The sequence below is a fragment of the Narcine bancroftii genome, chromosome 5 (genome assembly GCF_036971445.1).
Source record: "Narcine bancroftii isolate sNarBan1 chromosome 5, sNarBan1.hap1, whole genome shotgun sequence".
Classification (NCBI taxonomy): Eukaryota; Metazoa; Chordata; class Chondrichthyes; order Torpediniformes; family Narcinidae; genus Narcine; species Narcine bancroftii.
In genome coordinates, this window is record NC_091473.1 from 56,791,766 (window position 1) to 56,809,863 (window position 18,098).

Below are 18,098 nucleotides of genomic sequence, written 5' to 3' on the forward strand. Positions count from 1 at the left end.
CCCCTCAAATGAGGAGCTGTGCCACCTCCCCCAGTTGTCATGGCCATGCTTGGCCATCAGAAATGCCTCCACTCCCTCCCACTTCAGTTGTGTCTAGGTTGACGCACGCTAGCAACTCTCCACTAGTGTGCGTCAAGCACCAGTAGCATCTAATGATGGTCGATGCAATAAAAAGAGCATGCTCTTATCCTAAGTCGTGAGGGATAGCCTCAATGACAGGTAGGCTCCTGCTCGCACCTCCCCCTGCCCCCCCCCCACCATCGACAGGTCAGATGCTGCCAGCACTCCAGCCCCCTCCCCCTCTCCCCATCGTTGACAGATTTTAATATTTAATATTCCATTTTTTAAATCTCTGATTTTAATTGATCACCGCTCCCCTCTAACTCACTAATGCCCCCCTCTAACATAGGTTCTGGTGTCAACTCTGATTTAACACCATTATTCCCTCAAATCTGATAAGCGAACTCCAAGATCTGTGAATTATGGATCTCCTCACCTCCAGACCACAAGATTGGGAAGAACTTCTCCTCCATAACCTCATCAATACCAGAGAACCACTGGCTATGTTCTTAGCCCCCTGCTCTACTCACTTTACACCAATGACTTTGTGGCTCAGTATGGCAATAACACCATCTACAAATTTACCGACAATACTACGGTAGTGGGTCGTATAAAGGAAAGGGATGAGTCAGAATACTGGATGGAGACTGAAAAATTGGCTGAATGATGTAATAACAACAACCTTGCACTCAATGTCACCAAAACTAAGAGGTTGATTGATGATTCTAGAAAGCCAGAGAAAAACAATCCAGTGATCATTGGGGGATTAAACATGGAGAGGGTGAGCACATTTAGGTTCTTGGGAGTCACTAACTCAGAGGATCTTTCCTGGACCAAACATACAAATAACATTGTGAAGAAAGCATGTCAGTGGCTCTACTTCCTCAGGAGTTGTGGAGATTTGATATGACACCAGAAAGCCTGGCAAATTTCTACAGAGGTGTGGTGGAAAGTGTGCTGATTGCCTGCATCACGGTTTGGTATGGGGAAACCAATACCCCTAAGTGTAAAGCCCTGCAAACGGTAGTGGACACAGTCCGGGACATCACAGGCAAAACCCTCCCCATTGTATTTTTTTGAATATTTTATGATTTTCCAAACTAAAACACAAACAATTATCAACATTATCAGAAATGACTATAATTTACAATGATCAATTCTATAAAGGTTTTCTGCAGAGTTCAAGCTCTTTCTGTCCCCCTTCCTCCCTCCCCCACCACATCCTCAACACTTAACAAATCACTTACAAACAATGTTAAAGACTTTCACATCAAAGGTGTGAAACATTATCAGGGTTTCGTGGGTTGTCATGATACAGCGGCCAGAGCTCAGGCTGTCTTCTTTTCTTGACTTTACCTGGTTGGGATGGGATGGACACCACCCATCCCCCCACCAACTGAGGGAGAGACGGGGAAGGTAGGGCGGTGAGGCACGATGGACCACACTATAGTAGTGCTCCTATGGAATTTAAGTATAGTTGCCAATTTTAAAAAAAATGTATCATACTTTTTTCTTAAGTTGTAAGTAATTTTCTCCAGGGGAAAAATACTTGCCATTTCCATGTTCAGGCAGGAGTCGGATTTCCAGGTAACTGCTATGTACTTCCTGGCCACTGCCAATGCAATCATTATGAATTGGATTTGGAATTGGGACAGATTCATTGCAAGTCTTACGTTCTTTTTTTTTTAAACTTTATTTAAGATTTTATAACATGAATAACATATAGAATTACAATACAGTATCAGTAATCTAAATAAACTATACCCTTCCCAATAATTATTACACATTAATAACCCAACTCAAATTAGTCCAACCCCCCCTTTCCCCCCAAAATAAAGAGTGAAGAATTAATAAAGTTAATAATATATGTGAGAAAAGAAACCCACTTACAAAAAAAAACAAAAACATAACCGATTAAAATACTAACAAAAAGAAAAGTAATTAATACTAAGATATCAGACTTAAAAAACATATTTAAATCAAACTTAAATGCATATATTTAACAAATGGAGTTAAGATGAAACATATATTTAACTCAAACTTAATATAAAAAATTAGTAAAGTTAGTAACATTATCTATCACAAAATCTTAAACAATAATCAATTCTTTAAAAAAATTGTAGCCTGAAAAACTTTCTCTATAGAGATAAACCTTCACCAAATATCAACTAACTTCACATCTATCATCATATTAGTCACATAAACCACCATCTTAAAACAAAATTCAAACCTCATTAAGCATTGTACAATTCAATTTTAGTACTCTTCCACCATTTTTCCCTTTTACTCTTGAATAGTTATCCAATAAAAGCTCCAATACCACATTTAAATATCCTCAATCATTACGTTAAAATTCAGATATCCAAATAATAAAAACACATCTAGAACGAAATCTATATCTTCAACAAATGGAGCATAAACCACAAACAAAATTCAAGCCTCATTAAGAATTGTACAATTCAATTTATAACTTTCACCATTATTCCCTTCGTTCTATAACTAAAATAGCAAAATAATATACACCAGAATTACCACTCCTTTCACCTTAAAGTTAAAGAAAAAATATTAAAAAAAACTTATCCATCCCATTCACATTTAAATTTTATCTATGTTAAAGTAGTTTTTTTGATTGAAAAGGCTGATTCAGGAGCCAAATTATAAACTGATAGCAATTAGTCCCAAAGGGAATTTCAATCATATTTTCAGGATTTCTTCAGCAAAAATTGTCAGCACCATTCACAACACAAATATTTATCCCACTACATTTTGAGTGCACCACCCCAGCATAATACCACATGCAAGGTGAATTTCCACTTTCATCAATATACCAGCTCATAATTTCTTAGAATTTGAAATACTAAAGAAGAAACAAAAGTTGGTTTCAAACCACAGGAAGGGATGCCATCAAATGTGAAAAGTTCCAGTCTCCTGCACAGGCTTCCTTTTTGACCTCTTGTACAATCCAAAAGTTTATCATCCAGTAATTTCAGTTGAGATATGTGCAACCTAATAATTATTACTGATCAAGCAAGAAGCAATGCTTCTGTCTCAAATGTTGCTGGTATCATTCATTCCTACACTGCTCAAATATATCCTAAAAGCCAAAATATAAAGTAAATCTCACTAATCCATGAAAATCAATCTTAGCTCAAAATTGCTTTAAGATAAAAGGAATTATCTGATCATTATCTGCCACAGATCCTCACTAACTGGAAGCCCAGAATTTAACTTTCCTTTTATGTAAAAAAAGGCCACTGACTTCTCATTTCATTGCCTTTACATCTCTAACTATCCAGTCAAGACCTGGCACTGTTGTCCTTCAATATAACCACTTTATACTAAACTTTCTTTGAAATTAATTTCAACCATTTCAAGATTCATCTCCCACACCCTCATCTTTTGAAATAAAGTTAATGAATAATCACAAAATGTGGCACCTTTATGGTCTGAACAGAAAAATGTAGGTCCTTTCTCATTCAATATTCATCTCAAGGAAATTCTGTGCTTTTTAAAAGTAGTTTGCCACTGTTTGTACCTTCCAATCTAATTTCCACATGTACATTAATCAACTCACCTTACATTCCTTTAGAGTTTATTTGTGCTCATAGTTAAGTCCCTTGCTCCAGCGCCATGTCACTTAAAAAAATACTCTTTGATTTGAACATTCTTCCTAGACCCTTTAAACTACAATTGGATGGGATCTGAGAATAAATGTGATGACATAAAGATCAACAAATGGTGTTGAATTTAACTAGTCTCCCTCCTCATTCTTCTTTTGCAAAATGTGATTAGCCATCTATGATCTCAGGAGAATTTTGTTACTCTTGTTACATGCAGCTTTAATTTGCAGATTTACATCCTGCCCAAAACCACAGCTATTCGTAAGAGAGGTACAAGCTACACCCACCCACTTCTACTTTCAGAGCTTGATCCTTCACCTTCCAAGCCAAAATCCTTTGCAGCACATTGTTAATCGGGCCCTCATCCTCTTCCTTTCAAGACAGAAAAATCTTGCAATATTTTGTATCCAACCTTCGTCACCCTGCAACTACAGCTCTTGAATTGCTATTACATCAAATCCGTTCTCATCTTTGGAACTATTAATTGATTGTTTAAGAAAAAGCCCTTTAGGCTCATTCACATTCTCCTCATTAATATTTTTATTATTCTTATGGTCCTCAAAGCCTCTTTCCTAATTTTAATTTGTGTTTAATCTCCTCGTACTCGAGAAGTAATTTACTTCTCTATGACACAATAGATTTAGACCTTTGGTCTATTGAATTTCCTATCACCTCCCTTCAATTATGCCTCATTTCTTAAGTTTCCCCATAATTACTTTTCAAACTGGTCTTCAAACCTACTTTGTTCTGCTTAATAATCTAAGATGCTCACTCATTTATTTTATCTACCTGATTCAGTTCTGCTGTGTAATACATGTTTAGGAAATCTTCATTTATTCCCATGTTAATTGATAAGTAGATAACAAAAATTTCTCAGAATTTTATATAATTTCTCTAATTTCATTTCAGACTTGCATTTCCACCTAAATTTACATCCTTTCTAATTTAGTAATTCTTTGAACTCCAATGACATTTTTCCAACTATTTTAACCTACTGCAAATGCTCCCTGTAATCAGTATTCCCATTTCATGAAATTGTAAATCCACCTCTTCTCACATCTTCAAAGCATATTGTATAATAACGATTGCCTTCCATTCTTTAACAATTGACCAAAAAAGAATGGATTTTCTCAAGAAAAGATGCAAGATGAGTGACATAGAAGAGAAATGCACAGGAACAAGCTGTTCACCCCACGCTACCTGTCCCAAAAATTTAACTGTCCCTGCAGTTATTACATGATCCATCTTTCATTTCCTCTGCATTCATATGTCCACCTAAAGTACATTCATTTGTCTATCTAAATCTATCTAATGAGTCTTGGAAGTTAATTTGGTGTTACCAAATCCCATTATACATTTGCACCACGATGGTATTTATTTGTAGTTTTGTAATACAGTTTGCTTTTGGCTTTAAATTATGTGAGAAATTTGCAGAATGCAAGATAAATGATATTCAAATGATACAAAAAATGTTGTTTGTCCAAATAACATGATGATTCATACAAAAGAGGATCTTATTGTTAAACCTAATAACAACATTTGAATACATCAACTACATCAATGAACAATCCACTAATTCCCAAATAGATTTCATACTTTATAGATCTAACAGATCATTAATCCTTAATGATGATCATCTCTGGGAATAATGGAAGAAAGGAGATGGAAACTTGAATGATGTAAGCTTCTGTGATGCACGATTCAGTTCAGGATTCTGCTGTCGTAATGCATTTTTTTTTAAAATATTTTTCACACTATAAACCATACTGACCAAAATACATACAGACATTTTTCTCGAATATATAGTGTCATTTTCTCCCCTTTTCCCCCCTCCCTTCCCTCCCTCCCTCACCCCCTTCCCATTTATTCAAAGTTCAATCCATATGATACATTAAACCCGTTAAACAATGTCATCACTTAATAACAATATACTTTACTTTTATATACTGAGTCAGTTCATTTCGTTGTCTTCTCCTTCTGTCATTTTAGGTGGTGGAGGTCCGTGGTAGGATTTCTCTATTGTGTTTCATGTATGGTTCCCATATTTGTTCGAATATTGTGATGTTATTTCTTAAATTATATGTTATTTTTTCTAATGGAATACATTTATTCATTTCTATATACCATTGTTGTATTCTCAAGTTGTCTTCTAATTTCCAGGTTGACATAATACACTTTTTTGCTACAGCTAGGGCTATCATAATAAATCTTTTTTGTGCTCCATCCAAATCGAGTCCAAATTCTTTATTTCTTATATTACTTAGAAGGAAGATCTCTGGGTTTTTTGGTATATTGCTTTTTGTGATTTTATTTAATATCTGGTTTAGATCTTTCCAAAATTTTTTCACTTTCTCACATGCCCAAATTGCATGTATTGTTGTTCCCGTTTCCTTTTTACAGCGAAAATATCTGTCTGATACTGTTGGGTCCCATTTATTTAACTTTTGGGGTGTGATGTATAGCCTGTGTACTGTCGTAATGCATTGATGCTTCACAACTTATTTCAAATAGTTTGATGCAACTGTAGCCAACCAAACAAGCTTTGATTACCAAGTCAAGGACCTGACATCTTGCCAGCAACAATTATGAAAAAATGATTAGTATCTGTTCTGGAATGGTTTGCTGTTTTAAAAGGGAAACACTTCTTACCAGATTCTCCTGGTTCCTGGCAGCAACCTTTTGTTCATCTTCATGACCTGCATGGCGCTTCTCAGACCATTCAGATTCGTCCTGGCTAACGTTCTTCATGTATTTCACCTCTTCAACCGTTCTAATCCTGAATTCCTCTGCAAAATGGTAACAACAAAATTAGTATGAAAAATCCATGATGGATTCAACTGAAATCAAGCTGGGACGGGATAGTAAAGTGTGTAAAGCAACAGTTTGTCATAACTGCAGAATTTATTTTCCTGAAATGATCTTGTACTCCAGGTACATTGACAAATTGCCTTTAAACAACTTAGTTCTAAGGCCAAAATATAGGTGTAACCAGCTCGATTAAAGGCTTTCCATTGATCAGTGAGTTTCAGGATTTCCATATCAACACAGTTGACACTGACGTTAAATGTAGTAAGTGCTGCAAATAATTAACAGGTATACAGGTTAAGATATGAACACTAAGTTTGACCTCATACTGTAGAAAGAAGGTTTAATATTATTTTGGTGATCCATTCTCACCGCTGCTGCAAGATTGACAAACGACGAAGGATGAGAGGTGACTTAATACACATATATTATTCCTAGGCTGCCAGTAGCAAATACTGGGGGGGGGCATCTGTTTAAGGTGAGTGGAGGAAAGTTTAGAGGCAATGTCAGAGGTAAGATTATTTTTTCCCTTACGTAGCTGGTGGTTGAGGACATTCCATAGCTGGTGGTTGAGGACATTCAAATCCTTCCACAGACACATGGATGTAAGAAAAATAGAGGGTGAAGGATGTGAGGGAGGAAAAAAATTAGATTATTATGGAGTAGGTTTACATAGGTCAGCACAACATCATGGGCTGAATGGCCTGTACTGTATGTTTATGTTCTATGATCTATCAGTGAGATTGAACAGATGCAATGGAATAAATGTGCTCTTTGATTTCAGAATAAAAGAGTTGTTGTTCATGTCCACAGCACTGGAAAAATATGGCAAATTATTTTGCTTTATTGTCAGGACAAGTTGCTTGGAATCAGAACACAACTGTCACCTTTAAGTTCATGTGTTGCAAAATAAAGCAGCTTTCTATTTTGCATTAAATGTTAATTTTCTGCCTTGAGAGATTAAAGGGATATAGGCCGCAAAGGAAGTGCATTATTATTGCAGCTCTGGGTTATATCAATCTAAAATATTGCTGCAGATCATATTGAGTTAAACTATATTAGCAAAGATAATCTAATCACTTTTGGGAGTGAATGGTGAGCCTGAACCCACAAGTTTATTTGTCTACAAACACTACAATTTGCAACATTGTTTGATCACCCAAGCTATAGCTGAAAATAAACCTTTCACAACAGGCCATATCAGCTTTGGCCATTTCATTAAATACTTTGTTCTACTCAGCAGTATTTCCTTTCAAATGAACTAAAGTGGGAACCAATAATTAGTGACTATTTACCTTTTTGTAGCATGTTAACTGGATTAACACAACTCTAATACTAACACCTCACTGACAAAAGGCAAAGGAGGAAAAACCCAACACCCAACCCCAACCAACCAACCAATTTTCCCTTGCAACCGCTGCAATCGTGTCTGCCTGTCCCGCATCGGACTGGTCAGCCACAAACGAGCCTGCAGCTGACGTGGACTTTTTACCCCCTCCATAAATCTTCGTCCGCGAAGCCAAGCCAAAGAAAGAAAGAATACTAACACATTTCATCCATAAGACTATAAGATCATAAGAAATTGGAGCAGTAGGACATTCAGCCCATCATATCTGTCCCATATTTTCCCACTTAGCCTCACTGCCCATCCTTCTCGCAATAGCCTTTGATGCCCTGGCCAATCAAGAGCTAATTAATCTCTGCCTTAAATACACCCAATGACCTGGCCTCCACAACCACCTGTGACAACATATTCCACAGATTTTAACACCCTCTGGAAAAAGAAATTCATCCGCATCTCTGTTCTAAGCGGATCCCCTTAATCCTGGAGTTGTGCTCTCTTGTCCTAGACATGTCCCATCATGAGAAACAACCTTTCCACATCCATCCCTCCCCATGCCTTTCAACATTCAAAATGTTTTAAAGAGATTTCCCCTCATTCTCTCAAATTCGAATAGTTCAGGCCAGATGATAAACGTTTAATTCCTGGAATCATCCTTGTAAACTTCCTCTGACCCCTCTCCAACGTCAGCACATTCTTTCTTAAATGATGAGCCCAAAACTGCCCACAATACTCCAAGTGGTCTCATTAGAGCCTTACTCAGACTCAATGTCACATCCTACTTTGGATCAGGAGTCAAATCAAAATTTATGGTAAATAATAATGCACAAAATACACCCACAATAAAATCCTGTAAAACATTAAACTACACTATGAAGCAAGCAACAAACTTGAGGTGTGGTGTATTGTTATTACTTTTTGCTGTCCATATCAAGTCCTTGGATTTGCAATGGTGAGTGTAATTAAAGCTATCAGTATTCAAATAGTTACAAGAAAGGAAATTTAATAATTTATGGAATACCCAGGTGTAAAATGAAACACAGATATCCAAGAGATGCTATAACACTGCATATTATCCACATCTGTAAATGGCACCCCTTTATAAACTTATCTGCTTTAAAAATTATCTGAAGAGAACTACAAGCAAAATAACTATTCCTGCTGCTCTGTTCCAAAAGATTTTAATTGGCATACTTTGAAATTTGGGTGGAGATACAGCAGATGGATTTTACACCAGACAAGGTGCAAGGTTTTGCATTTAGGTTAAATGCATTAGGAACACTGAACAAAGGCAGAGTTGGCATCAGAACAAGTCTCATCGGGGATATTAGGGTGACAATAACTGACTTGGGCGAATGAACCCCCCCTCCACACCCCGCTTTGCGCCGGCCATGAACAGAGGGATCTAGGGATGCAGGTTCATAGTTCCATGAAGGTGCAATAGAAGTTGGTGATTAACTGAGTGCACATTGAATATAAAAAAGGCAAGTCATGTTGTAGTTATAGGTCCAGCAGCACCACCAATTATGCCAGTATCACCACTTTTACCATTACCTGGTACATGAGACAAATGATGACTATCCACATTAAAAACCAAGTCAACATCAGAATAACATGCACCAGTGCATTTAGCAATTAAACATCAGAACCCCATTTTCTATGGTACATTGCTATATTGATGGAAAAACAGAACCAGACATATCCATGACATAGTTTACATTTAGCTCAGCACTTACAGGGAAGTACATTTGAAAAGTAGAGCGACCCAAAATAAAACAGAATATATGGAGACTGAGTGAATGCTTCAGTTCATTGATCCTTCATTCGGGCAAGAAAAAAAAATGAGAATACCAATGGATTGCAATGTAAACAGATGGTCATTGTCTGGGACGAAACCAAATGCTGAACATGTCTGGAAGGGGTACAGATCAGCAGACCTTAAAGAATGCAGGGAATACAAACAGGACACTCAGTCAAATCCAAAATCTCACTCAAAATGAGATGAACTGTTTGCTTTTGGCTATGTTGGCCATCATCCTGGTCACAATCTCTTCTCACTGTTACCTTGAGGCAGAAGTCAAGAACCCATTCCCCACCTCCCCCCATCTCCTTTCACAATAGCATTTAGGGTCCCCTTACCACCCTAAAACTAACCATCAACTACTGCAGGACCACAAAAAGATATGTCTTCACAATTGAAACACCATATAATTTTTATCTATTTATTTTTATTGTCTTTTTTTGTCTCATGGTGCATTGTGGTAATTTATCATATACTGTTGCAGTTGGGTTTAACTGAAGTACTTGTGTGGTTGCAGCTGTAACAGACCAATACACTTGGAGGTCAGAGTCTCTGGCCCTCATCACTTAGAGATGTTTGCTCAAGTTAACGTGCTAACTGCCCTGGTGTCATGCGCCAGCCATAAAACAGAGAACTAAGTATTCGTTGCACACAAGGGAAGGCAGCACCAGGAGCAAAATAATTTGATTAGTGCTTTTTATAAAGTAAAAATATTGAAAGCAGCTTCTCAAAATTCAGAAGCAAAGGGACATGCTTTATTTACAAATGAAGTGATTAAACAACTTCAGCAGGAATTCAAATAATTAATAATTTGTTTCGCTCAATTCACAAAACTTTCAATGAGTGTTGGGTGATAATTATGCAACACTGCCTTCCAAGGTACCAGTGCTCATTGCAAGCACATTGTGACTCTGGTTGGTTAGGCTTCAATTTAATAGTCACTTGCAATATTGTGTTCAGTTTTGGTTGCCTCAGTACAGGAAGCATGTGGAAAATTTGGAGGGGGTGCAAGGGAGATGCACTAGGATGTTGCCTGGATTGGATAATGTGATGTGGAAGTATAGTTTATATCTCAATGCTTAAAACTTGTGGTTCGGTCGAGTACAAAGGGATGATTAGAGATATTTCAAAGTGTCTTATTCCTGAGACAAGATATGTCAAATAGTAACAGCCTTGCCAGTCTTTTGTTAACCAGGAATAAGCTTTTCGTCCATATTGAGGCTGATTGAGGCTGCTATTGCTTGTCATCTGGTGTGGCATACTTTCCTGTTTTAGGGCCAATACATTTCCAGCTAGTACGATGAATCCAACACTGTTGCCCTTCAACTTTCACTGCTGTTGGCGCACTAAGTAAAACCTGGATTGGACCCCTCCACCTAGGTGCCAACTTCTGTTCCCATTTCTGGATCAGAACATAGTCTCTTGACTGGATATCAGGCAGTGTCTTTGGGGAGGGGCTTAACTTGAGATTGCAACCCTGAAGGAGTTGAACACCATTTCTTAACTGTTATTGATGTCCAATAGCTGTGAAGCTGCAAATTTTTTTTAAACCACTTCTTCCTCACTCACGCTCCGTCTCGTTACATAAACAAAAGTGATCGAAGGTGGGAGGCAGACTTTTTTCCAAGTTTCTTTTTTTCCAAAATGAGCAACACTATCAAAGCTAAGTTCTTTGAATGCATTTAATTGTTGGGGGGATAATTTAAGTTTCTGTGGTGCATTAATTGAAGCAAGCGGCAATAATTCTTTAGTGTAGACAGCCATGTTAGGGATCCACTGTCTGCAAAAGTGAATTAATCCAAGGAAGGCTCGCATCTGTTCAACACCCACCAAAACTAAGGTGATCCAAAAGATTGAAGTGGCACATCAGTACTTTGAGAAAAGAGGCACCAAGAATCAGTACAGTTAGCCTTTGTAGCTACGACACCAGTCCAGGTTCATTCAGCAACTGGTGATATAACATTAGACTCCCACCCAAAACCTGAATACAATGTGTCAATAGATGAAGCTTACAAATACAAAACAGAGATAAAATGGAGCAAATAGATAAGGCAGTTGGAACTGCCCTGGTACAGCAAATGTGTTGTTTGTTTTCAAATTATGTTGAAGATTAAGGGTGGAAATTTAAATTTGGTCAGCGAGTTGTGCAACTCAGTTCAAAAAAAAAGGGTAGGAATTGAGCAGGAGGTTAAATTTCACCCAAGGCAGAACAACTCGTGGAAAAAAAAGATGAAACTGAGGGATCTTTGAAGTCCAGAGTGAGGTACATTCACCATTCAGTGGCAGCTCTCCCTTTTGAGCCAATATGGACTTTTCCCTTAGTGAATTTATCTGACTTTCCATGACTGTATTACTGTTAACTCGACAGCTTTTTTAACATCACCTCCAGATGAATTTGAAGGACCAGATTATGATTGTTTGCAGCAAAATTATCTTTTGACTTCAGGCATGACAAGATTTAATAGACAGTCCCATTGTTGAAACTACAACTTGTTTTATTGATGGTATAGTCTTTATTAATAAAACAGGTCTGCACTGTGCAGTTTATACCATTGTTTTAAAGACACCTGCTTTCTATCATTCAGTTTTCCCAACAATTTGAATTGATTACCCTTATTAGATGATAGGGAAAGGAATATTTATGCCCATATTTATACAGATGTTACTACAAAATCTTTAAGCATTGAGATATAAACAATATTTACACATTGGGAACAAGACTCCAGCTGTACTGGTAAGAGTGAGAAAGGGACATGAGGTGTGAATTGCCTGAAATTAGAAAATTCAGCATCTGCAGAGTTGAGTTTTAGAATAGCAGGTGGTATTCCTCTGGTTTGCCTTTGGCCTCACCATAGCAGTGGTGAAGGCCCAGGGCAATTGGTTGGTGGAAAGGGAAGATGAATTAAAACAATGTACAATTGGAAGCTCAAGAAGGCTATTGCAGACAGAGTGTGGATGGTCTTCAATACATTCACCGTCTGTGCTTTATTTATATTACCAATGTGGAGGAGCCCCATCTGTGAGCACCAAATCAACTGACCAAGTTGGAGGAGATGTCAGTGAATTATTGCTGAGGTGAATCTCTGCTAAACTCCCTGTCTTCCCTTCAGCGAGCCTTGCTGTACTAACATTGGCTGTTCATTATCTCTACTGTTAAAGACCCTCCCCTTGGGTATAACTGTGTATACACCCGTTGTCTTTCATTATTGTACCATTAGTTTCTGTTAATAAAAGCCATGATTATTGTTTGACCACATCATCTTTGTCTACTTCATCAACTGGCACTTCAATTGCCTTGCCTCAAAGGGCTGTTTCAGTGCCTGTATGGTGGCAAGGGAGCAGATGTATGGGTATCTGGGGGTGGGGGGGGGTGGGGATGGGGGGAAAACAAAGAGAAGTGGGTGGAAAAGGATAAGCAGATGTGGGCATCACAGAGATCATGGACCTTGCAGAGAACAATAAGGGGTGTGGTGGAGAAGGGAAGATGTGGTTTGTGGTAGGATCCCACTAGAGCTGGCTAAAGTAGCAAAGGATGATGTGCTGGATGCAGGCTTGTGATTCTCACTGTTTATAGGTGAGGATCAGGGAAGCTCTCTCTTAATTAAGGAGAGGTTAGATAGCAGGTGCGTGGAAAGTGGAACTTCTTAAAAAAAAAATTGGTGATCCCTGTTTCATAAATTTTACATCTTTTATTTCCAAGAATTAAATGCAACATTGCTTGAAAGGACAATGCTTATTTTTAATTTATCTTATGTCAGATGAAGTGAAGTGGAAAGGGTTTGAGCCCTTGGAGTCCAGTTTTGGAACCAACCACCCAAGGTTTCCTGAATTATGATAGACACTGGCTCAAAGCAGCAGCAGAGTGCTCTGAAGTGTTCAGCAGTAGCTGCTATGATGCTGTGCAGTTGAAGTAAAAAACAATTGGGTTCCCCTGAAGTATGAAGAATCAGCGAACCTTTATATGTTGGCTGCCATGATGCCCATACAACAACATTGATCAGATTTCAAAAGAAACTCAGGACCCAGAAAACATTGAGGGATACACGTACCTTACCTTTTATCCTGGAGCATCGGGTCCAGACACCTGCCATTGTTTTGAATCTTCTGGATTTCGGAATCATTTTAAAATGGCAGTCCCTTTAAACCCACCTGAGTTGCACTGGTGCTTCTCCCCCCTCGCCCATCGAGTTGTGCTACCATATCTGTCCCCCCACTCACATGAATCGTGCTGCCGCCTCTTCCCTCATGCCTGCATGAGTCACGCTGCCGCTTCTCCCTCCCTCGCCTGCCCAAATTTCGCTGTTGTCTCTCTACCCCCCACCCCCCCTGCCCCCTGCTCACTTGCCTGCCTGAGTCACACTGCTGCCTTTCTCTCCCTCCCAGTGCCAGGGGAACAGACCCCTTCTTGGTTCCCCTGGCCTGGCGCTGGTACAGCAGTTTCAGCTGCTTGGGGGATTATGGGTAGTAAGGACTGCCATTGATCCTGCATTGAGCCGTTGCTGGGCTAACTGAAAGCGCCACAACGCTAGACCAGAGTCAGTGTATGGCAATTCGGAGGCACTTAAAAAGTAACGGAACAACATGGGACATTCCAGCGTAAATTGAGCAAGGGTCATGCTCGACAGGTTGGGTACTTATAATGATCCCACTAATTAGCGAAGCGTAACACGAAGGGATGCACGGGAGTTGAGTGAGGGTCGCGTCGGGTCATGTTTGGCGCCGAACTTCATCTTTGATGAGCAGATGACATCTACCAAAAAAAGTGCCAGTTTTTGGAATCCCAAATAAAAGGTTAGGCACCTGTGTTACGCATCACCTTTCAGACCCTTTAAATTTTAGAACTCCTTTACTGTCTGGTTGCAAATATTTTAATGTAGAAGATATGCACATAGACATGGGAAGGATCACATTGAATTAGTGGTCAGTCAAAAGGAGAGGAACTTGTCCAGAAAACTGGGGAAATTTTCAAAGCAAGTTCAGTATTACAAATGTCAATCCAGAATAGTGAGAGACAGCCTTTGTCAAATGAGCCCCCCCCTCCACTCCAAATTTATGGAAATGAACTGAGCTATTGCTTGGAGTTGAATTCCAACTCAAAATAAATGCAAAATAAAAATAATTCTAGAGCAAAGTTGAATGTAAGCATACCCAGAAAACTATAATTTCAGGTTGAAATCCAGTATTTAGACATGGGTACTTTAAAACCTTCTGAAATAGTGTTTTTTTTTTGAGACCATTGGAAGGGAAGGAATGACTTGGGTTAAAGTAATGTCGATGATATTTTTGGATTAAAATCTTATAAGTCCAATGGATTATTTTTGTACAACGTGCTCTACATTTTATGATTTGTTGTGGTTTTTGCACATACATTGATAGCCATGATGGAGCAAATAGTGCATGCTTCATGTAAAGGAGTCAGCTTGTTGAAACATTTTATTTTCTAATTTCTTTCATGCATTTTAAATGTGCTGTAGTTGGTGTACATCAGTGCTCTGCCGTTGAAAGCAAGTTATTATTTATGAAGGCCTATTGCTATTTTAGAGAACTAAAGGAAATTAAACCTGGTTTTGAATCTCCCTCATTAGCACAACTTAAAGAATGCAAAGCAGTAATTTGAGAAAGTGCCATTTCTTAAATATGTAACATGTTTTTAAGGTGTGGACACCAGTTTTGTGCAGCTCAGGTAATTTGTTTTTTGGGGGGGAAAAAAATCAGAACCTCTTCAGATCTGTAATTGAAACTGAAAGTTAAAAGTCCTGTGCATTTGAAAAGACAGATAGAGATTGTTTATAAATTGGAAATGGATCTTGTGTGAATGATGTACATTACAACTCCAATTATCCAAAATCGGATTCACAAGATCACAAGATAAAGGAACAAAAGCAGGCCACTAGGCCCATTGAGTCTGTTCCGTAAATCTACACTCAGAAGTTCCATTTTCTGGCCTTTTCTCCATATCCCTTGATGCCCTCACTAATGAGATACTTGTCTATTTCTTGTTTAAATACTCCCAGTGATCTGGCTTCCACTGCTGTATGCGGCAGTGAGCTCCACAGATCCACGACCCTCTGGCTAAAGAAGTTCTTCCTAATCTCTGTTTTATAACTTCTTGTCCTCGATTCACCCACCAAGGGAAACATCTTACCCGCATCCACCCTATCTAAACCTTTCAAAATACGAAAAGCCTCGATGAAATCTCTTCTCATTCTCCTATACTCCAATGAATACAACCCAAGAGCTGCCAAATGCTCCTCGTACGTTAGCCCTTGCATTCCGGGAATCATCCTAGTAAATCTCCTCTGCGCCCTCTCCAACAACATCACATCCTTTCTAAGATAAGGGGCCCAAAACTGCAGACAGTATTCCAAATGAGGTCTCACCGGTGCCCCATAGAGCCTCATCAACACCTCTTTACTCTTACACACTATTCCTCTTGAAATGAATGCCAACATAACATTCGCTTTCTTCACTACCAACTTCACCTGGTCAGTAACTTTTAGGTTTCCATGAACGAGGACACCCAGGTCTCTTTACACATCCAAGGTCTGAATTTTCACCACATCCAAATAGTATTCTGCCTGTTTATTTGCACTACCAAAATGTACAATTGCATATTTCCCTATGTTAAATCTCATATGCCATAATTTTACCCAGTCTCCTAATCTATCTCCTTCTGCAACTTTACAGTTTCTACTACACTTCCTACTCCACCACCTAGCTTGGTGTCATCCGCAAATTTGGCCACAACACCATACATACCACAATCCAAATCATTAATATAAATTGTAAAAAGCCCCAAATACCAACCCCTGCAGAACACCACTAGTTACAGGCAGCCATCCAGAATGGGAACTCTTAATTGTAACCCTTTGCTTCCTGCCTATCAGCCACTTTTTAAATCCAGTTTAATAACTTCCCTGTAATTCTATGGGCCCTCATCTTATTTAGCAGCCTAATATGTGGCACCTTATCAAATGCCTTTTGAAAATCTAAATAGATAACATACACAGCCTCTCCTTTGTCTATCCTACTTGAGATATCTTCAAAAAACTCTAATAGGTTGGTCAGGCAGGATCTACCCTTTAAAACAAAACCATGCTGACTTGGACCTATCCTGTCATGCATCTCTAGGTATTTCATCACCTCATCCTTGAGGATTGACTCTAATATTTTCCCAACCCCCACGGATGTCAGTCTAATTGGCCTATAGTTTCCTTTTTTCTGTCTCCCACCTTTCTTAAACAGCGGAACCACATTTGCAACCTTCCAGTTCTCTGGAATTTCTCCAGAGTCTATCGATTTCTGGAAGATCATCGCCAATGATCTACAATCCCTAAAGCCACCTCTTTCAAAACCCTTGGAGGCACCTCATCCGGTACAGGAGATTTAACAATCTTTAATCCGTTTAGTTTGCCTAGCACAATTTCTCTAGTAACCCTAACTGAATCTAACTCTACTCCCTTAAGCCTCTGACTGTCCGGGGTATTATTAATGTCTTCCATGGTGAAGACAGACATAAAATATTGATTAAGTTCCTCTTACATCTCTTTATAACCTATTACAATTTCTCCAGCATCATTCCTTATTGGTCCTATGTCAATACGTGTCTCTCTTTTATTCCTTATATATTTAAAAAAACTCTATTGTTTTTAATATTGTTAGCTAATCTCCTTTCATAGCTCATCTTTTCTTTCCAAATGACTTTCTTTGTCTCTGTAAGCGTCGAAAGGAATCCCATTCCTCTGATTTCCTACTAATTTTAGCTTCCTTGTATGCCCATTCCTTTGCTTTTTATCTTAGCCTTCACCTCTTTTGTTAGCCACAATGTTACCATCTTTCCTTGGACAAATCAGAAATCCTTAATTATCCAAAATTTTTTGGGGGTGCCGAACTGACCTCACAGTTGAAAAACAAAATCACCTAGCGTGATATTAGAACAACCATTGTCCTCGTTTCAGGTAACTTCCTCCCCTCTCTATTTCCATTTTTTTCTTTACCTTCCCCTATTGACTTTTTTCTCCAACTCTCCCTCTCAAACTGCATCCCACTGTCTCCCAGCTGCAAGCGGTCAGGAGAATCCCTTGTCCTGGCGTCATCGAGGAAAGCAGCCTCCTGGGCAGGAGTGGGACCTTGGGCTCCCAGGCAGGAGTGGGTCCTTGGGCTCCCAAGTAGAAGCAGGGACCTCAGTGGGGAGGTGTCAGTGATCATCTTGAGCGGTTGGGAGGGAGAGTGTGCACAGGCGAAAATTGGGTCTATATCAGGCTCCAACGTCGAGAACCAGAACGCAAAACCGGAACAAGCCCACGGGGAGACAGAAGCCCGCCGGCTCGCCAGTGAGAGTTTCACCGACTTGGAAAACCCCTCCAGGGATCAGTGGCAGCAGTGGGGTGGTCTCGGTGATTGGTAGCCTCGTTGGGGACATGTCAGGGATTGGCGGCGGCCAGAAATTTTTTGGTGAGAATTAAACATT

The 18,098-nt window shown here is 39.0% G+C and overlaps 1 protein-coding gene across 7 annotated transcripts in view; it reads right to left on the minus strand.

The window, feature by feature from the left end:
- The window catches only part of LOC138763404 (acyl-CoA-binding domain-containing protein 6-like), a 552,989-nt gene that overhangs the window by 382,088 nt on the left and 152,803 nt on the right, over nucleotides 1-18,098 (minus strand). For all 7 annotated transcript variants that reach the window (XM_069937486.1, XM_069937482.1, XM_069937485.1 and 4 more), the window contains one exon: nucleotides 6,330-6,466. In XM_069937486.1, coding sequence (XP_069793587.1) covers nucleotides 6,330-6,428 — 99 coding nt within the window. In that variant the 5' untranslated portion in view covers nucleotides 6,429-6,466. The remainder of the gene's footprint in view (nucleotides 1-6,329; nucleotides 6,467-18,098) is intronic.